General features: G+C 42.3%; 1 protein-coding gene across 3 annotated transcripts in view; it reads right to left on the bottom strand.

Moving 5' to 3' along the window:
* Nucleotides 1-309: 309 nt before the first annotated feature.
* The window catches only part of LOC140725308 (AMMECR1-like protein), an 87,652-nt gene continuing 63,031 nt past the window's right edge, over nt 310-24,930 (bottom strand). For all 3 annotated transcript variants that reach the window (XM_073040614.1, XM_073040612.1, XM_073040613.1), the window contains 5 exons: nt 21,842-21,952; nt 20,355-20,469; nt 6,385-6,475; nt 5,298-5,394; nt 310-1,387 (listed from right to left, as the gene is read on the bottom strand). In XM_073040614.1, coding sequence (XP_072896715.1) covers nt 1,276-1,387; nt 5,298-5,394; nt 6,385-6,475; nt 20,355-20,469; nt 21,842-21,952 — 526 coding nt within the window. In that variant the 3' untranslated portion in view covers nt 310-1,275. The remainder of the gene's footprint in view (nt 1,388-5,297; nt 5,395-6,384; nt 6,476-20,354; nt 20,470-21,841; nt 21,953-24,930) is intronic.

Genomic DNA, 24,930 nt, shown 5'->3' with positions numbered 1-24,930 from the left:
GTCACGATGCACTAAAATGCATCTGAGCACAGGCCACTGGACTGTGATCAGTATAAATTATGGAATTCTCTTGAATTGTGAGGGTGCCAAGAGTGGTGGCAGTACACATCATTCTAAACAGAACGGAATTCAAACTTGGAAGCTGCTTCTGTGTGAATCTGAAAGTCCTGGCCTCAGCACTGCCAAATTTCAACTTTAGCATGCAGTGTCCCATTTTCGCAGGAGAAAGACTGAACAGTGGATCATTTTGTGAGTGTAGGGCTATAGAGAACAGGCTTGTTATGCTGCACATAGACACAGAGACAGAGAGTAAATACAATTTACTTTATCAAAGGGTTTTCATTCACAAAATGTATGCTTGGGCTATAGATATACAAGTAGTAAATGAGGGCAACAAAAAAAAAACTAGATTTTTACTACCCTTCCAACACTGTTGATTAAAAGGTAACCAGATTATTGCCAGAGTGATGCTGGAACTAGGGCTGTGCTGACATCTTCTATAATGTGCAAAGAAATCCAGCATTCACCCTTGGTTTATGCTTGACCTGTAGGCACGCACACATAATCGCGCACCACTTGGCAATTACGCACAGCATGTCCATTAGAAGTCCTGCTATTTACTTCAAGTTAATACTTACTCATGTCATGGGAGACACGACTTTTCAGCAACATCGGAAAACATTTCCGTCCTGACTGCATTTTCAACCGCACCTACTGACTGACCATTGGCTTGTGCGGACTGAATAAAGAAAAGCTCCATTTTTATTACACAGGATTTTGGAATTTTCTCCCCACTCTGAGCAGCGTTTTGGGGAAATCACATCCCACGATTCACCAAAATGAAAACTGCGAACCAGTAACCTTTGGGTTTAGGGAGGCAAGACTAAATCAACAACCCAGTGGATACGTCATCCATTGGTGAAGAGACTGAGCACCCTACGTACTGTACGTCAATGGTTTCAGTACTAAAAAACCTGCAGTTCGTACACAGAATCCTGCAAGTCACCAAAGTAAGGCAAACATAGGTAAACAAGTATAGAAACAGAAACAAGATTTGTTAGAAATCCCTCCCTTCCCCAAAACAAGATTCTACTGTTTCGTCACAGCGTTCCGTTGCCAAGTCTGTCTGAGGTAGCGCTAACCGAAGGCGTGCTTGGCAACGGAAGCTAGCATCATAAAATAGTGCAGTAGTAAAAGTAACTAGACCAGGAAGAGGAGGTGTCACCTCCGATGAGGTGGTAGCTGGATTCCTGTGATTGGTCGTGCTGCTTGTTGTCAGGAGTAATGATTGTAGAGAGGTGGGGCATGGAGGGTGCCATTCTGAAAATAATGCTGTCGTGAGGCCATGTACTCAGCGTAGCTAACTGTTATTTTCTCACTGCGGTACCTGAGGAGACAGAAAGAGTGGTGAGTTACACAGGTTGCTTCTGCTGAGATTCCTGAATATACAGACTAACAAACAAGAGCTGGGACACAAACCCATTGTGTTGGGGTTGTATGTTGCTCATTATTCAATGACAAACAATTTAATCCCAAACCTGTGGGGAAGAAAATATCAAAGCCAGACTTTTGTCGACTAGCTTGTGTGACGGTTTTACAAGAAGTCTGTTGAATGTGCAAATATAGTGGTTCCCTAATTCCACAACTCACATCCTCAAACAGCTCGAGGAGATTAATCAAACACAATTTTACTTTCATAAATGTTAAATCACTCTCCCCACACCCCCCCCCCCCCACCGTCCAAAGGGCAGAAGCTACAAAAACATGAGAACACATACTACCAAGCTCAGAGGTAACTTCTATTGTGCAGTTATAACACTCTTGAATAGATCTTGTGTGATAAAGATGAACTCTTGATCTTTCGATCTCTGTACCTCATCATAGCCCGTGCACTTTATTTCTCTACCTGCTCTGCGCTTCCTCTGTAACGGTAGCATGATGCTCTGTATTCTGCTTGTTTCCTTCTGAACTACCCCGATGAACTTGTGTATAGAATCACCTGTCAGAATGGCATGCAAACAGAAGCTATTCACTGTATCTTCTTGTGATATTAATAAACAAATCAGCAATTATTTGTGTTTTGTTACAAGATCAACGTTATAGATTCTGGCATTGATCCACGCCATATTCTTCAACAGTAATCAAACAACTGCTGTGCCAGGACCAGCAGAAACAAGTGGGCCAAGTGCCACCCTCCATCACCGTAACAAACTAGGATTCTCACGAAGCTCCAAAATGTTACATGACATTTGGTATTTTGCTTGCACATTAGAACCTTCATTAACTACCAAGTAACCTTTCCACTTCTGTTCCAGCATGACTTTTACCCAGAGCAGGTTAACATTTCAAAAGATGACTGGCAGAACACCATTGTGTAGTTAAGAGTTCAGATAAATGGGACACAGATGAAATGCTAACATTTTTTCTTTTCTCATATGCTGGCAGGTCTGGGAAGCAGAGTGGGCTGCTTTTAATTCGCACTATTGATTTTTCCCCTCATTTCTACTTTCAAGCTTGTTTTCATCCTCCTTTTCTTTGGGGAAGGGGTGTACTTGCATTCATCAGCCAGCTGTCAAGCTGCTCTCTAATTGACCAGGGTGACCTATTTATCAAATCTCTTCCCATCCATTCTCTGGACAAGTTACATTGAACAATTTCAACTGCGAATGCAGATAAACAGAAATCAGAAATTATGGTCAGCACACTTGCTTTGTATTCCTCATTAATTATGAAGGCCTTTAGCCAAAATCTATTTATTGCACAATACTTCTTTAATGTAAAACAAAAATCATAATGTACCTTGTTAGAAATGCTTAATAGCCACAGAAAGACATACCATCGTACTGTATCAGATCGATTGCGAGAATGCGGCCAGAAAACCACATAGAACTCCTACCAATTTTTATATCAGTGGCAAAGCCAGAGGAAGCAGTAACGCTCAAGCTGCTCCGCATGCACTTTGATTTAATTTCATCGCAAGACTGACCCTAGCGGTACAGGAATGCAAGTACAAACATACCCCACCAAGCAAATTTGAAGAAATGATGGTTATTCAGGAGCTGATTGTTAGAGTTCAAGATGGAAGGGCATAGGAGAGCCTCCTGTCTGAAAAGCACGATCTGTCCTGGGACAAAGCATACTCTACAGATTGCCGCTGGAAGGCAGTAAAGAGAGGCTTTATGTAGATTCAGCCCCCTCTTGAAAACGTCAATGCTTGCAGAGGGTACTGACCCACAGCCTACAGTCTCCAGAGATACCAACATTGTGGGGCAAGTCAAGCTTGCAAACAGACCACTGGGCATCATAAGACAGTCTGCCGGTTCTGTTGGAAGGTAGGGAACCTTGAGAAGGTGTACTTTGTTAAGCAACACACCATGAGAAAACTGCAGGATTCAACCATCAACTCCACATAAGGAGGAGCCAAAGTGAAGAAGTGGGCACGATTTACCAAGCCAACCCATGACGTAGGCCACTGAAACCAGCTTCTTTTGGTTACACTCTCAGTGGACAAACAGCCCATTACATCTGAGCTGGAAATGGGGCTTATCCTTACACCAGATTCCAAAATTGCAGCAGCGAATTTGTTGTTCCACAGATCCACTAGAGACAGTGTGGATGTGCATGGTGTCATTACAACAGAAGTAGTTCACCAGGGGACCTGTTTCACTTACCTGTGAACACGGTCAGGAGAGGCCAGCAGCCTCATATACTGGGCAGAAGGTGGATTAAAAAGATGCCATCGGTGCTGTCCAGCATCAATTATATTGGGGAAATCCCACACTGAATCCTCTATTACAAAAGCATCAGTGGATTTTCCGAGATAACACCTTTGATCAATACGGTAGTCCTTGCAGCTAAGTTCAAGATTAAGGAGAACTGTCAGCCGAAGTTTTACAAGTGACGTCTGCAGTGGGGCCCAAGGTAGAATAAGAACTTGATCGACCACAGAGAGAAAATGTGATACAGCCAGCTATCCAGGAGCAAATTCACAGCAAAACAAAAATACAAGGCTGTGAATGTTTGGTGCCAGAGAGAGTCTACACACGCACTTCAGTGGAAGAAAACGGGCTACCGGCTGACATTTGGCATTATCATGGTCGAGTAGCAGAGCTTGAGCTAAGCTCAGACAGACGAATTGTTAGGTGACATTTGGATCAGCGAACTGACGGGAAGCTATAGAAGCATCCTCTGCTGATGAAGCCAGTGTCCCAGAAGATGTACCAAAGGACACTTCATCAAGAGAAGAGGAGATTCACAGTCCACTGCTCTTGACAAAAGCTAACCAGGAGGGTGCCCCCTGCAGTGCTGTCTGGCATACAGTTAAATGCCGGATACAACCACAAGGGTGCACCAGCAGCTATCTGCCACTAAACTGAATTGACATTCAATCCTTTTTCTCAGTTTCCCCTCACTTCTCCCTCCTTTTCTTAAGTGTGGGCAATGAGGAAGTTCTGCACCAGAGAGCTTGAGGCATCAAAATAAGGCACCATCTCACCCAAGTCATCCATGGTAAAGCTTTCCACTGTAATATTAAGACAACAGGAAATTTTCACATTTTCAAGGAATTCCTCTGACTCCCTGGTTATTTATCATATTGGTGTTTAGGGATCCCACTTTTCTTCATTATAAGTGTCCGCACTCAAATTAATAATATTTGCTGAGTGGTGTTTTAGCACATCTTTAAATAAAGAACTGTGCTACATAAATGCAAGTCCTTTCCTTAATGCAAAAACAGTCTTACTCTTGATCCTTGTATTTTCCGGGTGCCTCCCAAGACAGTGTCACGTTGGAACAGCATTGTGTGGACACTACCTCACACTTCACTTCTAAGGTCATTTATACAGCTGGCAGTGAAGAATCCCACATACATCAGTGGCAAACAGTTCTGTGACAGTTAGAAAAATGTCAGATCTATATACTGCGTGCCTAGATCATCTTGTGCTTTTCTGTAATTGGACATCCAATTGCACTTCAAATTAGTATGCAATCTTAGAAAAGCAAAATACTTTATATGCTGCAAACAATTACAGGAGATACAGGAAGTGCTCAGCAGGTTAAATAAATGCAGGAAGTGCTCAACGGATTAGATAACTTCAGAGAGAGAAAACCAGGTCAATTCAGCTATAGCAAAACAATTTTCCTCTTCTTGCCTTTTCTACATCAAGTTTCTCCACACAGGTTGGTGATTCCCCTACTCCCAATCTCCTTTCCTGGGGATAACCTGGCTTTTGGCAGCTAACATCACTATAGGCTCTAACCACCATACAAATGCCAGAGATGGCTTCACTGTCACTCACCTGGTGAGCTTGATTGCTTTCCTGAATTCATTTGTGATGGGAGCTTTGTAACCTCCTTTACGCAGAAGAGAGTCTATAGTTTGAATCTGGTCCCAGTCTGCAACACAAAATCAGAAATATGCACAAACAGAAGTTACAGAGATACATCCACAACTTGGTACCAGCTAATAATGATGGTTCAGCTGCACTAGTTCTCCAGCAAATAGCCCCAAGGTCCCAAGCAACATCACCAAATCTAGAAAGGAAAAGTAATTGTTGCAGGAAAAAAATTACCTGGAAGTGTTTCCTTACAACTAGATTAACTTTAGGCAGGCTCCATAAACCTGCTTGTTTATGGAAAAGCAGGCTTTTTCCACTGAGGCTAGGGGAGAAAAAAAAACCAGAGGACATGAGTTAAGGGTGAAGGGGGAAAAGTTTAAAGGGAACATTAGTGGGGGGCTTCTTCACACAGAGTGGTGGGAGTGTGGAATGAGCTGCCAGATAAAGTGGTTAATGCGGGCTCACTTTTAACATTTAAGAAAAACTTGGACAGGTACATGGATGAGAGGTGTATGGAGGGATATGGTCCAGGTGCAGGTCAGTGGGACTAGGCAGAAAAATGGTTTGGCACAGTCAACAAGGCCAAAAGGCCTGTTTCTGTGCTGTAATGTTCTATGGTTCTACAAAATAATGTGTCAAAAATGTTTATGGGCAAGATGATGTTGGAAAATTAAATTAAATTAAAAAAATAAAACAACTGCCTATGCTGGAAATGGGGAACAAAAACAGAAAATGGTGGGAACATTCAGCAGGTCAGGCAGCATCTGCTGAAACAATAACCGAGTTTACGTTTAAAATGGAAACTCTTGGCAAAAAATGTTCATCTGTTCTAAAGGGATTTCAACTGTGTCTCTTTCCAGAGATGCAGCCTGATCTGTTTACTGTATATCCTGAGAGAGTTAAAGTTGCATTTAGTATATAATGCATCCAGGTTGAACCATGAAATCTTTTACACTATTGAACTGACAGTTATTACTTGTGCTCTTAACAACTTCCTACTGAAACACAGAGTACAAGAACAGATTACCAAGCTGTTGCTCACACCTACCCTGCTCCTTGGCCACCTCTGGTAGGTACGTTGCTGTGCGTTTTGCCCCCTTCTCATTCACAAACTCTATTCGAATCCCATGTACTCCCACCTAAACACAGATTTATCTTCATTACTATAAAGATAACAACATTCTCATACAGTGTACTGCTACTCACTATTATTGTGCATTTCATCCTGGACCAAATCATAATAAAACAAGACAGAGATGGGGGGAGAAAAAAAGAGAATGGACTCTAATGTTGAAATAAATTGTGCCTGTGATAACTCACACTGAATGAAATATCCAAGATATTTTAAGTGCACTGTCAGTTTGATTATCTTCGCTGAAGTACTGGCGATTTCAATGTTATTGGTCTCATCTAATTGCCATTCAGCCAAGGAGACAGAGTCAAGTTTAAATTTACACCTTTAGATCCTGGTACAAGTTTGGTAAGCCACTAAAACCAATACATCTTTCCCGATTATCAGTGCTCCAAGTTAAACCTGTTCTCATACCGGTGTCTGACAAAGGTTTTGTGTAAATACCCTTTTCTTACTCTCAGATTACAGTTGATAGCCATTCACTGATGTTTGAGAGATTTAGTGTAAATAGACAACTAATCTCTACACTGATCCACACCATTTAAAATATTCAGATTGTTACATCTCAGATCCAAATGAAACCACCTCATGCTTGCCTTTATTCAACTGCATTCACTGTGGAATCTGTAGGTATGCAGTCTAGTTTTTTTCTGTGTTGTTTTTTACGTAGTTCAGTCTAGTTTTTGTACTGTGCCATGTAACAACATGGTCCTGAAAAAACATTGTCTCATTTTTACTATGTACTGTACCAGCAGTTATCGTCAAAATGACAATAAAAGTGACTTGACTTGTCTTGGAATTTCCCCTTTCCTCATGTCCTTCTGTGACTCGCTGGTCCCAATCACACATTGTGTAAAATCATGATAAATTCTGACAAAACAGGCCATCCAGCCCAACAAAGCTCGCCAAATTCCTATTCACATAGTGTGCTGAAATAACTATCCAGTTTAAGACGTACAAAAAAGCTGGATGAACTCAGCAGGTCGGGCAGCATCAAGGTAGTTAAGGTTCCTTTCTCGATCTCTCGGTCTCCATCTCTGGAGATAGACTGTCCACTGACATCTTCTATAAACCCACTGACTCCCATAACTACCTTGATTATACCTCTTCCCACCCTGCCAAATGCAAAAATTCTATTCCCTATTCCCAGTTCCTCCGTCTCCGCTGCATCTGCTTTCCGTTCCAGGACATCCCAAATGTCCTCTTTCTTTAAGAATCGTGGTTTCCCTTCTGCCGTCATCAATGATGCCCTCACCCACATCTCCTCCATTTCCCACACTTCGGCCCTCACCCCATCCTCCCGTCACCACAACAGGGACCGTGTTCCCCTTGTCCTCACCTATCACCCCACCAGCCTCCGGATCCAGCATATTATCCTCCGCAACTTCCGCTACCTTCAACAGGACCCCACCACTAAGGACATCTTTCCCTCTCTGCTTTTCGCAGGGATCGTTCCCTCTGCGACTGCCTGGTCCACATGTCCCTTCCCACAGATCTCCCACCTGGCACTTATCCCTACAAGCGTAAGTGCTACACCTGTCCCTACACCTCCTCTCTTACCACCAGTCAGGGCCCCAAACTGTCCTTCCAGGTGAGGCAACACTTCACTTGTGAGAGACAGGATCTCCCAGTTGCCACTCACTTCAACTCTCCTTCACATTCTCATTCGGATATGTCCATACATGGCCTCCTCTACTGCCATGATGAGGCCAAACTTCAGTTGGAGGAACAACACCTCATATTCCTTCTGGGTAGTCTCCAGCCCCTTGGTATGAACATCGAATTCTCCAACTTCTGGTAATTCCCTCCCTCTCCCTTCCCCCATCCCACCTTCACTCTGTCTCCTCTTCTAGCTGCCTATCACCTCTAATGACTCTGCCTTCTTCTACTACTCATAGTGCTTTCCCCTTAGATTCCTTCTTCACCTCTCCTGCCTACCCCCTCCATGCTTCCCCTCCCCCACCCCTTGATCTTTCCTCTGACTGGTTTTCCACCCTCTCCCCACCTTCTTTATAGGGCCCCTGCCCCCTCCTTCTTTAGTCCTGACGAAGGGTCTCGACCCGAAACGTTGACTGCTTCTTTCAACGGATGCTGCCCGACCTGCTGAGTACGTCTTGATTTGACCACAGCATCTGCAGTGTACTTTGTGTTTACTATCCAGTTTAGATTTGAAAGTCTCTAAGGTACTAATTTCAACTACACAACTAGGTAGTTTGTTCCATGTGTCCACAATTCACTGTGTAAAATGCTTCCTCATTTTAGACACAATTCTCCCTTTAATCAGTTTCCTCCTATTGCCCTGTGTCTTTGATGATGGATTAATTTTGAAGTAGCAGATGGCACCCACCTTACTTACACCCTTAATGATTTTGAACACTTCTATCGTGTCTCCTCTCATTCTACATCTGCTTAGGCCAAAAACATTTAATTCTTTCAATCTTTCTTCACAGCTCATACCCTGCAGACCTGGAATGAGTCTAGTCACCCTTCTCTGGACTGTCTCCAGTGCCTTCACATCCCTCACACAATATGGAGACCAAAATTATACCCAGTACTCAAGGTGTGGCCTCACAAGCGCATTATAGAGCTTAACGAGTGTCTCTAGACTTGAACTCCACTGAGTGGATTATATGTCCATATGTCTATCAGCCTTCCTAAGATGCTGATGTTCATTGTCTAGATGTTGATAATGATGAATCTACCAGGAAGCCCAAATCCTTCTCATGCAGTGCACTTTTATTTATATCTAATATTAATACTTCCTATATGTAATATTTTACATTTACTTACACTAAATTTCATCTGCCATTTATCTGCCTACACCTGGATTTTGTTTAGGTCTAAATGTATTGATTCTGTGCCTTAATGATATCAGCCCATCCCTCTAATTTTCTGTCATCAGCAAACTTTACTAGATTATTTGTTATGTGCTTATCCAAATCATTAAGGTAAATTAAAAACAGCAGTGGCCCCAAAACCGATCCCTACAGAACTCCACTTTTATCATCATCTAGATGTGAAAATAATCCTCTCACCATAATTCATTGTTTTCAGTTTTTGAACCAATTCTGCACCCATTCGGACACCTTATCCTGAATCCCTGAATCCTGCAATTTGATTATTAACCTCTCATGGGATAACTTGTCAAAAGCCTTCTTAAAGTCCAAGTTAATGATATCAACCACTCTATTGTTATAATAAATTTTAGTTGCTTTTTAATAGAAGTGAGTGAATGCAACATGATGGTTAGTTAGCTAAGCCTGTTGACTTGGATTTTAACTTTGTACCTCGGTTCAGCTAGTGGCTTAATCTAGGGGAAAACAGCCCCCGGCCCAGCCAAACTTAAGAAATCTTGTTTGGGTGGATGCTGAGTGATGTGTTACCCTGTTACAAATCAGTACCCCGAAATAACAAACAGTGCACAATATGCAATTAAATGATTGAGATTTATAATTCTTAATTTGACTATATGGTTAGTAAAGAAACATAAAAGGAAAAGGGCCCCTTCTCATGAAACAGTCTAATGTGCAACATTGAAGCTCGCGGTTCCGTTCATTTGTTCCCCGTCTACCTCCTCAAAAATGATAGCCGACCCTAGGACCCTCCAGGTCCACTCCGTCTGGCAGTCTATCAACTCTCTCTATTTGCGTCTTCTCTCTTCATCTCTTCCCAAAAAAAAAGACCATGAGATCACTTCTCTCAGACCCACAAGAAAGAACAACATGCCTCTCATCGGATGGCCCACATTCCACAGCCCGTTACTCTGGTCAAAACCCAAACATTGCTGCTACAAAGAAACCATTAGATTAGCAGTGAAACGTTACAGAGAGGCCAATTACATTAGCAGTGAAACCTTACAGCACGTTACATACCGATTTTAGCTAATGAAGAAGGTTTGTTGTTTTGATTCTGGTCAATTTCAGTGGTCCAATTTCTACTGACCAGACAAGTGAGGCTTAGTTATTTAAAGAGGCAAACACATACTTCATCCAAAGTTGCAAAGAACCTGAGCACAACACTTATAAATTCAGGTTCAGCAGTGTCAAATTTCATATTGTTAAGCTTAACTTCATACACGTTAAAATACTTTTCATCTCCTCTCTGACACTAATCCAACTGGTCTGCGCCTCCAGTATTTTGAGATTACGGTTGGTGAAAGCTGAAAGATTAATGACAAAATTGGTTTTTAACAAAACTATCTTTGCATTACTAAGTCAGCAAAGTAAAACAAAGGCACTTGTCTTATTGTGTTAGTGAGAGTTGACCTCTCATCTTTCGGGTGGGGAGGGAGGAAAGAGGAGAAAATCAACGGATTGAAAATAAATCCAAGATCAGATCTTTCTACAAAAGCTCCTCATCTGACTCTGGCAATAGATAAGCAAAGTTGCACAGTCCTAGTTATAGATAGCGATAAACTCTACAGAGTACAGGCCCAGAGTCATCAATGTGTTAATCCCTTCATTCCTGGGATTATTCTTGTAAACCTCCTCTGGACCCTCTCCAATGCTAGCACATTTTTTTTTTAAATAAGGGGCCCAAAACTGCTTACAATACAAGTGCAGTCTTATCGGTGCTTTAAAGCCTCAACATTACAGTGGTGCTACAGAGTTTGTGAACCCTGTATAATTTTCTCTATTTCTGCATAATTAGGACCTAAAATGTGATCAGATCTTCACGTAAAGTTCTAAAACTAGATTAAAAGAGCCCAATTAAATAATACAAAAAACATTTCACTTATTTATTTATTCATTATTTATTGAGAAAATTGATCCAATATTACGTGTATTTGCTGGAAGAATTATGTGAACCTCTGAGGTAATGTCTTCTAGAAAAGCTATTTGGAATCAGGTGTTCCAATCAATGAAATGAGATTGGAGGTGTGGGTTGTAGAGGTGCCCTGCCCTACAAAAAGGGCACACAAAGTCAAGTTACTGACAGAGCCTACTCTTCTCGAGAAAGATCTGTTCATGTGCACCATGCCTCAATCAAAACAACTTTCAGAGGACCTTAGAGGAATTGTAGAGATGCATGAAGCTGGAAAAGGCTACAAAAGCATTTCTAAAGACGTGAACATTCATCAGTCCTCAGCAAGAGAAATTGTCTACAAATGTAAGAAACTCAGTACTGTTGCTACTTTCCCCAGGAGCAGGCATCCAGCAAAGATCACACCAAGAGCACAACATGCAATGCTGAAGGAGGTGAAAAAGAACACAAATAGCAAAACATCTGCAGAAACCTCTCAAACTTGCTAAAGTCTCTTTCATGTATCCACTATAAGAAAAATAGTGAACAAAAATGGTATTTATGGAGGACACCATGGAGGAAACCACCGCTCTCCAAAAAAAAGCATTGCTGCACATCTCGAGTTTGCAAAAGACCACCTGGATGTTGTACAATGCCTCTGAGACAATGTTTTGTGGACAGTTGAGACAAAAGTAGAACTTAACACATACAAACAAGCTTGATGAACTCAGCAGGTCGGGCAGCATCCGTTGAAAAAAAACAAGCCAAGGCATTCTGATCCCCAGCGTATATAGCACCTTCAGCACAATGTTGCTCTTCAATGTCAGCAGCAAGGAGAATCATTCGAGCAACCAGTCCGGCAAGTAACTTTTCAACGGATGCTGCCTGACCTGCTGAGTTCATCCAACTTGTTTGTACGTGTTGAATTGACCACAGCATCTGCAGTGTACTTAGTGTTTACTAAAAGTAGAACTTCTTTGGCAGAAGTGCACATTGCTATGTTTGGAGGAAAAAGGGAACTGCACACCAACACCAAAACTTCATTCCAACTGTGAAACACGCTGAAAGGAGCATCATGGTTTGGGGCTGCTTTGCTCCCTCAGGGCCTGGACAGCTTGCAACCACTGAGGGAACAAGGAATTCAAAATTGTATCAGGACATTTTACAAGAGAAGGTCAGGGTAGCAGTCCATCACCTGAAGCTTAATAGAAGTTGGATAATACAACAAGACAATGATCCAAAAAAAACAAACAAACTAGAGTAAATCAACAACAGAATGGTTTGAAAAGAAGAAAATTTGTGTTTTGGAATGGCTAAGTTAAAGTCCTGACCTTAATCCTATAGAAGGACCGGAAGGAAGCTCAAGAACATCCCTGAGTTGAAGCCGTTTTGTAAGGAGGAATGGCCTAAAATTCCTCCGGGCTGACCTGCAGGATTGATCTGCAGTTATCGGAAACATTTGGTTGAAGTTATTGCTGTACAGGGGGTGGGGGGTGTCACACCAGTTACTGAAAGCAAAGATTCACATACTCTTGCCAACAAATCGTGTCTCCCGTATTTCATGCACCTCTGCCCTCACCCCATCCCCCCGCTAGCCCAGCAGGGATAGAGTTCCCCTGGTCCTCACCTATCACCCTACCAGCATACAGATCCAACGTATAATCCTCCGTAACTTCCGCCACCTCCTACAGGATCCCACCACCCTCCCCCCCACTCTCGGCTTTCCACAGGGATCGCTCCCTACACGACTCCCTTGTCCATTCATCCCCCCCCCCCATCCCTCCCCACCGACCTCCCTCCAGGCACTCATCCCTGCAAACAGAAGAAATGCTACACCTGCCCCCACACTTCTTCCCTCACCACCATCCCAGGCCCCAGACAGTCCTTTCAGGTGAGGCACCACTTCACCTGCTAGTCAACTGGGGTGATATACTGTATCCAGTGCTCCCGATGTGGCCATTTATACATTGGGGAGACCCGCCGCAGACTGGGAGACCGTTTCGCTGAACGCCGGCGCTCAGTCCTTCAGCAGTGGCGGGATCTCCCTGTGGCCACACACTTCAATTCCACAGACCACTCCGACTCCGATATGTCTGTCCATGGCCTTCTCTACCATCAAGATGAGGCCACACGCAGGTCGATGGAGCAATACCTTATCTCCCACCTAGGTAGCCTCCTACCTGCCGGCATGAACATCCAATTCACAGACCTCTGTTGATACCCCTGCCCCCCCCCCCCTTACCCCCATCCCTATCTATAATTTTAGTCTGGTTCTCTTTCTCTCTCTTTTTTCCCCCCCTCACTATAATCTCCCCCCAGCCCTACCTTTCTTTCTCTTTTATTTCCCATAATTCTCCACCTTCCCCCTAGCCCATTTCCCTCCAGCCTATCACTTCCTAGCTCTCTACTTTATCCCTCCCCCCACTTCTTGTCCCCCCTCGACCATCCCATGTTACTTCACTCCTGATGAAGGGTTTCGGCCTGAAACATCGTCACTACCTCCCTCCCATAGATGCTGTCTGGCCTGCTATGTTCTGCCAGCATTTTGTGTTTTTATTTATTTCCAGCATCTGCAGATTCACTCATGTTACATGTAATATTAGATCATTTTTCTCAATAAATGAACAAGTATAATATTTTTTGTGTTATTTATTTAATTGGGTTCTCTTAAATTAGTTTTACGACTTGCATGAAGATCTGATTGCATTTTAGGTCCTACTTGTGTAGAAATAGAGGTGTCACAAGCTTTCTAGCACCACTGTACATCCTTGTTTTTATAATCTAGTCCTCTCAAAATGAATGTCAACATTGTATTTGCCTTCCTTACACCAACTCAACCTGCAAATTAACCTTTAGGGGATCCCACAAGGACTCTCAATGGACTTTGCATCTCCAGTCTCTGAATTTCCCCCCTCCATTTAGAAAATAGTCTATGAATTTATTCTTTCTACCAAAGAACATGACCATACACTTCCCTATGCTGTATTCCACCTGTCACTTCTTTGCCCATTCTCCTAATCTGTCCACCTCCTTCTGCACACTCCCTCCCTCAACACCACATGCCCCTCTATCTTTGTATCGTCCATAATTTGGCCACAAAGTCATCAATTCCATCATCTAGATAATTAACATACAACATGAAAAGTAGGGGACCCCACCAACCACTGCAGAACAACCAGAAGATCCCTTCTATTCCCACTCTGCCTTCTGCAGTTAGCCTGTACATGCTAGTACATTTCCTGTAGTACCATGGGCTTTTATTTTGTTAAGCAGCCTCATATGCGGCACATTGTCAAAAGCTTTCTGAAAATCCAAGTAAACCACATTTACTGACCGTCTATCCTGCTTGTTATTTCCTCAAAAAATTCCAACAGATCTGTCAGGCAAAGTTTTCCCTTAAGAAAATCAAGCTGATTTCAGCCTATTTATCATGTGCCTCCAAGAACCCTGAAACCATGTCCTTAATAATACACTCCAACAACTTTCCAACCACTGAAGTCAGGCTAACTGACCTATAATTCTGTGTCTTTTGCCTCTCTCCCTTCTGAAAAGGAACATGATATTTGTCATTTTGCATTCCTTTGGAATCAATTCAGAATCTAGTGTTTCTTAAAAGATCACTACACCACAACCTCTTCAGCTACTTTTTTTTTTCAAAACCCTGGGGTGTAGCCCATATGGTCCAGGTGACATCTATCTTCATACCTTTAAGCTTCCGAAGCACCTTCTTCCTTGGTAATAGCGGCTACATTAATTTCTGCCTCCTGACACTCTCTGGTATACTGCTGGTGTCTTCCACAGTACAGATTGAAACAAAATACTTAAATCAGTTTGTCCACCATTTCTTTGTTCCCCATTACTACTTCTCCAGCATCATTTATGACCATGATGAGTTTCTGTGTCAAAGCATATGAATAGGGTAGATATCACAGGATTTTTCCCCAGGGTAACAGGGAAATCAAATTCTAGCAACACAGGTTTAAGATAGAGAAAGATTTAAAGGAGCAGGTTTTTCCACAGAGGGGATGGTGGGACTGCCAAAGGAGGTGGTACAAGCTATTACAATATTTAACACACATATGGAGAAGTATTTGGATCAGAAAGGTTTAAGAGGGATATGAACCAAACACAGGCAAACAGAATTGACATAGAGGCATCTTGGTTGGTACTGATGAGTTGGGCCAAATGGCCTGTTTTCATTGCGTACCAGTCTATGATACCATCAGATAAATTAATCCACATATTTGAAATCACCCTGGAAACTTTGTTTGCCTCAAAGTTCGCTAATTTTTAAATTTACTTTAACCTAACCCAAGAGCATTTGAAATCTAGAATAACTTGGGTTTTCCCTCCCCTCCCCATTGCTTTGGTTTGTACAGATTAATTTGGAGAGAACCAAGCCCAGAATTCAGGAGGTCCATTCAGAGGTATCAATAATAGATGGCTGTAGAAAGCATGAAAAGTTTAAGGCAGAGGCAATCTGCTTGGTCCCAGTCTGGCAAAGTTGTCTTCCAGTAGCCAAGGTGCCAATCACAGAGGTGAGTGAGAACAAGAAATGGGTGGAATTTCCATTTATCACTCTCTGTAATGAAGTCAACATCTCAGCTGAGTCCAGAGACATTTAATCCCCCTGGCAGCTTTGGGCCATCTACTCTCCTTCAAAGTGATGACCAAGTTCCACTTTGCTTTCTATCAAATTCCATCGTCTTCAGCCTCTGGTCACTTCCACCCATCACCTGCCAGCTTCTGTCACTATTTAATTTCCATTCTCCTTTCCTCCATCTGCCAATCACCCCTCCAACTATAACCTGCCAGCTTCTGTTGCAGCACTTTCCTCTACCTGCTTTTTAAAAATGTACTGGCCATCTTTCCTCTATCTTTCAGTCCAGGTGAAGGGTCTCAACCAGAAATGTTGAGTCATTTCCTTCTATAGATGCTGCCTGACCTGTTGCGTTCCTTCAGCATCTTGTGTGTTGCTCCAGATTCTAGAACCTGCTGCCTCATGTCTCCAATGAATGTGCTTGGCATTTCACCTATTTAGGCAGCTGGAGTGATTTCCAAACATCTGCTTTGACCTTGGGCAAAGGAAGCATCTTCCAGCTCTGAAGCAGCAGATGCTGAATCATTTCCCACAGAACATCCAGCCACACTATTTATGTGGTGGGACAATAAATCTTCCAGTCAAAGGAGATCACCAAGATGTTGATTGTGGAGTTTAATTATGCTGATGTTGATGCATATGACATGAAAGCAAGGGTTTCACATCTTGGGAAAACCTTACTTTCCATATCATTCCAAGTCTGAACAATATTCAGATGTTGTGAATTCCAATCAGATTTACTAGGGATCCTTGATAATGCACATTGTCAAATGGTAACTTGATGTCAAGGTCAGTAAATTTCTTCTCAACTCTGAAATTCAGATAATTTTTCCATGCCTGAGGCTGTGATGAAGCAGAATCATCCTGTCACAATTTGAACCGAGCCTGTTACTGATGAGTAGTGACGGCATTCTGGATAACACTTTACATCATGGAGGTGGAAATGAAAATGAGGGGGGTTAATAATCAGTTTGGATTTCTGCTTTCTGCGGGCAGGACGGGACAAATTTTACACATTGTGGAATAGGTTCTGAACGTCAGTATACTGGAGTAGCTTGAATAGAGGTGAGGCTAATTCTGAAGCAAGCAGCCAGGATGTCCATAACCACTGTGGTATCCAGTACACTCAGGTGCTACTTTACTTCAAAAGTGGCTTCAGTGTTGTAAGGCTGAGAAAGATCACACAGGATGCTAAAGTTGATAACCAATGCTTTAAGTCTGAACTTTTGTAGCGTGATTAATGATGGAGATCCTCAGGAAGCTCCTTCCTCTCATTAATAGTTTAACTATCCATGACATTTACAGGCTGCAGAATGGCTCTTTGATCACATTACTTCCTGGACTTGGCTCTCTTTGGCACACCGCTTCTGCTGCTTAGTCTGCACACAGCCCTGTGCTAGAGCTTCAAGGTTTTTAACAAAAGAGCAGCTGATCTCAGAATGATTTTCTGCATACTTTGTTGTACCAGAATGATGATAAAGACAGCAAAGGATGTGCTGTGCCAAGTTACTTATACTGATTGACCACAATAATGTTGTGGCTGATGGCTCACAGTACAGGTGGCCCCCGTTTTTCGAACGTTCGCTTTACGACAGCTCGCTGTTACGAAAGACACACATTAGTACTTGATTTCGCTAACTAAAGAGGATTTTCGCTTTTATGAAAAAAAGACCCCCGCTTTATATGTGTGTTTACCCCGAGAAAGACTATCATGACCGTGAAGCCTTATGCGGGCAGTTGAATGGGCATGCATGTACGTGCCGATTTTTTTCCTCCAAATCAATTTCAGCTTGCTGCCTTCCCGCTTTTGATAAGTGAAACTACACCGTACATAAAATATTTCTGCTTTATACAAGCTATATATTTATCATATAATTCCTGCTTTTACTATATGTTCGTGTTATTTTAGGTTTTATGTGTTATTTGGTTCGATTTGGTAGGTTATTTTTTGGGTCTGGGAACGTTCAAAAAATTTTCCCATATAAGTTAATGGTAATTGCTTCTTCGCTTTACAACATTTCAGCTTACGAACGGTTTCATAGGAATGTTCTACCTTCGGATAGCAGGGGAAACTTGTACAATGAATGCCAGTTTGAATGGCTGATCCATTCCGAATCCATTCCATTTAGCACAATAATAATATTCAACAGAGAACTGAATTTGTGAGGACAAAGTCAAGTAGATTCTTTTCCCTTAAGTCCTCTCATAATTTGCACCACACCAAATCTGGCAGCATGCTCCAGGATCCAGGACTCTATTAGCTTTGGCAGTAGTGCTATTACCATGCAATACTATACGTACTATGTGTAATTGCATTGTGTGTGTGTGTGTGTGTGTGTGTGTGTGTGTGCGTGTGTCCACACATGCTATACTATGCAATTGCACATTGAGATCCCACTCAGAATACATTTTAATCATAACCTACATGTTCCCCCACCCCCTTTTATCCTTGTGCTATCTTCATGTACTTGTGTTTTGGAATGATCTATATGGATGGTATGCAAAGTTGTTTTTCCACTGTATCTTGGTACATCTAACCATTACAGTCTCCTCACCTAGACGTTTTGTGAGGGCATGGCTCCTATCCCATTTCCAGTGGAAATGGTCACATCACTTTTTTACAGAATTTTTATTCTGTTTTGTGTTGAACACTACTGGTGGGGGGTGTTATGTAGTAGTAGTAGTAGTACACCAGTAGTGAACAAAGTCTACTACTACTACTACTACTACATAACACCCCCCACCAGTAGTGTTCAACACAAAACAGATCCAAAATTCTGAAAAAAATAATGCGACCATTTACACTGGAAATGGGATAGGAACCATGCCCTCACAAAACGTCTAGGTGGGGACAAACTGTCACATGTACCAAGATACAGTGGAAAAACAACTTTGCATGCCATCCATACAGATCATTTCAAAACACAAGTACATGAAGATAGCACAAGGGCAAAGGATAAAAGACTGCAGAATAGAGTGTTAAATATTACAGAAAAATTACCGTGCAGCCAAGCAGCAAGGTGCAATGCCACATTGAGATCAACGTTATATTTGATCCTATACGGCAATAGGCTTATGGTGGTGGGATAGAAGCTGTCCTTAAACCTGGTGGTGTGTATGGTGGTGTGACTCTGATGATACAGTTGAGGCTTTTGTATCTTCTTCCCAATGGGTGGATTTTGGGATGGAAGAAAGAATGCCTTGGTATATGGGGTCTTTGACTATATTGGCTGATTTTTTTTTTTTGTTTTTTGCTCCATTCTCAGTAAATTCAAGAGACAATTGTGAATGAAGGGTATTAACTGTTCCTGAACCTAGTGGTGTGGGTCCTGAAGTTTCTATATCTTCTTCCTGGTGGCAGCAGTGAGAAGAGAGCATGGCCTGGTTGGTGGGGGTCTTTGATGATGGATGGTGCTTTCCCGAGGCAATGTTTCCATGCTCAATGGTGGGGAGGGCTTTACCCATGATTGTCTGGGCCATATCCACTACTTTTTGTAGGCTTTTCCATTCAAGGGCATTGGTGCTTCCATACCAGGCCATGATACAACCAGTCAATATACTCTCCGCCGCACATCTATAGAAGTTTGTAAGAGTTCTAGAAGACACAACAAATCTTTGCAAGCATCTAAGAAAGCAGAGAACTTGCCATGCTTTTTTCGTAATGGTGCTTGCATGCTGGACCCAGGAAAGATGCTCTGAAATAATAACATCAAGGAATTTAAAGTTGACCCTCTCCACATCAGATACCCCAATGAGGACTGGCCCATGGACCTCTGGTTTCCTCCCCCTGATCAGCTCCCTGGTAACTCAAGTTCAAGTATATTGTTCTTATAGGAATACATACACAGGGTATAAATGCCAGGAAAGTTAGCTTAATGCAGCACCAGCACAGTACAAGACAAGGACAAAAATAAGTTAAATTAACCCAAATTATATGGAACTTGGATGTGTGCAAAGTAAACAACAAAATAAAGATAACGACACTAGTGGACGACATAGAGCATAAAAAGAAGTCTGACATAATATTAAGGGTTTTTCAGGTCCTTTTGAGAACGTGATGGCAGTGGGGAAACAGCTGTTGTTGAACCTTGAGGTGTGGGTCTTCTACCCACTCAGTACTCAGAACTCACAAAGAGAATATAAAAGGAATGTCCCCATCAGCACTCTAGATGCACTTCATAAGGGGTACATGGAAATCTTACTAGCTGGGTGCAGATTTCCTAGTAGTCTGTCTGTAATAACAGTGATGGGTTTCATCTATAGAGCATAAACGAGCAGATTCTGGGCAAGAACAAGCCTCAGCTTCCTACAGTAACACCCAACCTCCAATACTCACTGTCCAAGTCTAGACGCAAGAAAGGCAGATCTGCTCTCTTAAAGAAAGCTATCCATACTCAGGATCCTCATTCTAGAACAAATCAGTACCTTCAAAAGGGGGATGGAGAAAACTGTATCATCAGAGTCACTTTCTATTCAGTTTCAAAAGGGCTGCCCAGTCCCAGCTTCCTGCGGTGGTAAGAAGTTTGAACTGGAATTTCATTACCTCCCAGTCCAGATAATCGCTGGCATCTTCAAAATTAGTGAGTAGCGAAACAGAGCAGAAGAGTTTAGGAAGTTCCTCACGAGTCAGCGGGGGGAAGCGACTGTCCTTAAGGGCACTGTGAGAAGAGAAAGATACTGATGAAGATTCAGAATGTTGATGGATTATGTCCTACTGATTTCCAGGGAGAAGCTCAGAATCTAGGTAGTTGTGATAACATGGAGTGAGGTTGTTAGTTACATCAAAGATCAATGAATGTTAGGAATTCAATAGTTTCTTTCAATTACAGTTCTTACTCTGAACAATGAAAATCTCACCTTGCATAGCCTCTACAACATTTTCTTGTCCACCAATAAAAAACAAAGGCAAACACGAGGAAATCTGCAGATGCTGGAAATTCAAGCAACACACACAAAATGCTGGTGGAACGTAGCAGGCTAGGCAGCATTGATAGGGAGAAGTGCTGTCGACACTTTGGGCCAAGACCCTTCGTCAGGACTATCTTACTATCTTTCCTTTCAGTTAGTCCTGACGAAGGGTCTCGGCCCGAAACGTCGACAGCGCTTCTCCTTACAGATGCTGCCTGGCCTGCTGCATTCCACCAATAAAAAACAAAGTCCTTGAACATTACACCTCCATTTACTTCCCAAAAGGAGTGGATGTTTCCGTCTACATTACATCCACAGAGTATATTCCTTTCAGTCAGGAGCTGAACAGGTTATACTCCTCTCCCCAGAGCCAGGAGCAGTAGAGTCACAGTCTCTTTTCCACTATTCAGATCAGAATGATCTAAACCAGTACCAGTCTATGTTCCCTCATGCTGTGAATGTATTGTCCTTCCAAAAGTTACACCTCATAAAATGTGGTTTACCACATTTATGGAGTTTCCATTCACTATGTGCATGAAATTAAACCAATATACACAATTAAAGGACTATTTTATATTAACTCTAGAATCAAGCCCATTGAGCCCAACCAGTCCTACGTAGATGCTGGAAGACCTCAACAGGTCAGGCAGTGCCTATGGAGGGAAATAGATAGTCAGTGTTTTGGGTCATGACCCTACATCTGGACTGCAAAATGGAGGGAAGGGTGTGGAGCAAGAGCAGACAGGTGATAGGTGGATCCAGATGAGCAAAGTGACAAGCTGATGGGGGAGGCGAGAGTGGAAAGTGACAGAGGCTTCAGGGTAATAGGTGACGATAACAATGGGCTAGAGATGATGGAATCTGATTGGAAAAGGAGGTGGAGTGTGCAATCAAGTGAGGGAGCTGCGAGGACAGGTGGGAACAGTTAGGGAAACCAGTGAAAGAAGTGTGTAAAGGAGACAGCTGGGAGGAGCGTAGGAAGAACTAGATGGATCAGGAAGAGAGTCTGTACTCCACACAAATTTTGTTGACAAAAGGAGTGCATTTTCACGCAGGGATGACAATGTCTATTGCACTCATTGTAGATTCATTATCATTACTCAGAGGGTCTCATGTCCTTACCTGGTAAGTGTATATTCCCTGAGTCCTGAATGGAGGTTCATGGCAGAGAAAGTTCCAATGCAGCCTCGCAGGCGTTTATCCCGGCCCATCTTCCACGTTACAAACAACGGGCTAAAAAACACAAAGCCATTCATCTACATAATAAAATCAACTTTCACGGACACATTGTTGATGCTGTCTGCTGTATCACTCAATCCAACATGCAGCAGGAGGACCCATACCTTGAAACCAGACAGCAAGCATGATGCCTTGCTCATTGTTACAGTGCTTTTGAACCTAAAAAATCCTGCCTCAAGTTATTTAGGTGCTCTGGACATAAGCTTTTGTCCTGTATACACAGAGTATTATCCCTGTACATCAACAACCATAAAAAGGGGATTGTCTATGAACATTAATACCTAGAGAAGATCTAAAAGTCCAATGTACTCAGAATAACGTGTCTTTCAAATAAGCTCAATGTCAGACTGTCAGGGTAAACTCAGGTCATGGAATTACACCATACAAACTGCTGGAAGAACCTCGCAGAATGAGCTGCAAAAACCTGTAAAGAGTCTAGAAACAATATTTTTCATTAAACCTCATAGCTATGATAATAGGCAAAATGGTGACATGCGTAGTTTGGTAATACCATCATTCTGGTAGCTCATAGAAAGATAACACGATTATACTTAAGTACTACAGAAAATTTGGTATCAAACATTTTAGTAATACTGTTCATAAAATCATACGTTCAGAAGACATTTTAGGATTATATGCAAAACTAGAAATGGTTAGCAACTTTAACAGATACAGGTTTCTGATACTTTTTGCCAAAAGTCTTGATCTGATTCAATGTACTCAGAATAAAATGTGTCTTTCAAATAACCTCCATGAGGCAGTCAGCATGCAATTACCTCCATTCGTCATACAAACTGGCAAATATTCCATATGCTCTATCATGAATCCCATTTCATGGATATGCTGGACTTGCCTTAGTGCCTAGATATTTATGGAATTGACTTGATTTACACAAATATTCCAGAATCTGCATTATGGCCTGGTAATTTTGCCACACATTTTTCCACTAAGGTTTCCTTCACATTCAAAAATTTCTTTGGAGGCTAATTATACACATCCTGGGATTAAACTCACATCAAATACCTTGGGACAAGCTGTTACATCTGCAGCTTTGAGGCATTGTTTGATAATAGAAGATTTAATGTTATACAGATAGGCACTTTTTTTTTTAGAAATTCTAGGATTAGTAATGCCAATGGGATATTCCTGAATGAAATCTGCTAAGGTGAACAGAGACAAAAGGAGCAGTAAAATTCACACCACTCCTTGTGCCTGCTTCGTTATTCAGCAAGATGATCACACTGAGCCTACACCTCAAATCCACTTCCTACAGAGTCCAGAAGCGCAGATCTCAGCCTAGTACATACTCAATACAATAAAAGCCTTCTATGGAAGTGAATTTCAAAGGTTAGCAAAGTTGAGGACAGAAACTCCCATGTTATATTTATGTGACTCCCTGCCTGAATTTCCTAGTTCCAGACTCAACAGTTTGAGGAAACAACTTCTTGACATTTAACTGTGGCAATGCCTTTCAGTGTTGTGTGCCTCAATGAGATCACCTTTCATTGCAAGCTCCAGTGAGTGTCGACCATCTTCCTCATTGTCTCTCAGCACAGGAAGTAGTCTGTGAACCTACACTGCACCAACTTCAAGTGTAAATTCTTTTTTAAATCTCAATTTCATACCACAGGAAAATGAAACAACTTCTATTACTCTCCCAATTACCATCTTAATGCATTATGTAAAACCAAGAGCTAATTTCTGCAGTCGAATGAAAAAGGCTGACAAAATTCTATTTTTCTGAAGAACTTGACTGTGTCACTTCTGAATACAGCCTGACTAAATACTGCATGCACTTTTGTTTACTGTAAAGTGAGCCACATTTATTACCTCCCACACTTGGATGCTGATGGCAAACATGGTAAAATTCTCCAAAGTAGTATTCGGAGTAGGCAGCAAGGAGATAGCTTGTTAGTGGAGCTGTCACACACATTTGAGTTTCTATGTGCTTGAAATGTACATCTGAAAGGTCCCCAACATCAGTCTAATCAGTACAGACAAAACAGGTTTTCAACTATTTTGTTTAGTATCAAGAGTGAAACTTTTCTCACTTTTATTCCCTGCACTCATCTTGTTACAGTTTGAAAATAATCAAATTCTGACATAGCTTCAAAAATAGAATATCCACAGCCCAGAGTCAACCTAGATTTTCTGCTGAACTTAATGAGGTGGCCAAATGCTACGTGGAAAACATTTTAATAATCTAATAAGACATTGAGATTTTAAATACAATTAAAGCAGCCACACTTTATGCTATTAGATTTCCTTCGGAAGATTTGCTCTAGATTTTATGAATATCCCCAGACTCAACATGCAACATTGTTATGACCCCAGCCCCCTCCTTTGTGAGAATCGCAAGAGCCCTAGTGAAGGGGGGGGGTCAATGACCCAAGAGAAGAGAGAGATATGTGCGGTGTCCCTCGTTTCACGGCGAGGCAAAAGCTGGCGACTGTGGTCATTGTCTCGTGGAGACACCTTTGTGAATTGGGAACTGTACTACGTGTATACCCTCAGGGCAACGTGGGTGGAGAGATGGAGAGAGATTGCATCATCCCAACCTGATTGACATCTGAGACCCCGTGAGTTCAGATAAAAGAGGGGTTGTAAAGACGGCCCCCCAGACGCACCAGAAGACACGCTAGAAATCCTGTGACAGCGTTTAATAGCGATAGCCGGTGGGGGGGTTCGTGTGCGTCTTTTCCTTGCCTGGGATTGGCGACCTCACCACGGAAGAACGGCTTTAGCTACAGGAGAGGCCACAAGTGAGCGGCCATTCCCCAACGAGACTCCGACGGATCGAAATCATAAAGGTTGGAAAAACCCGCCGGGTAACTGTTCCATTCTATCCCTATCTCTCTATCTCCAACAAAGTGCACCACCGCGACACCCAAAAGACGGCAGCTGGTGGAATTGCAGTGACCGCAAGAGACTTTTAGATATACATCGGACAATATATATATTACCCCTAGACA

Source organism: Hemitrygon akajei, chromosome 3 (assembly GCF_048418815.1).
Source record: "Hemitrygon akajei chromosome 3, sHemAka1.3, whole genome shotgun sequence".
NCBI classification, from domain to species: domain Eukaryota; kingdom Metazoa; phylum Chordata; class Chondrichthyes; order Myliobatiformes; family Dasyatidae; genus Hemitrygon; species Hemitrygon akajei.
The sequence above is the reverse complement of the archived record's forward strand: the minus strand, read 5'-3'. Positions and strand labels throughout refer to the sequence as shown.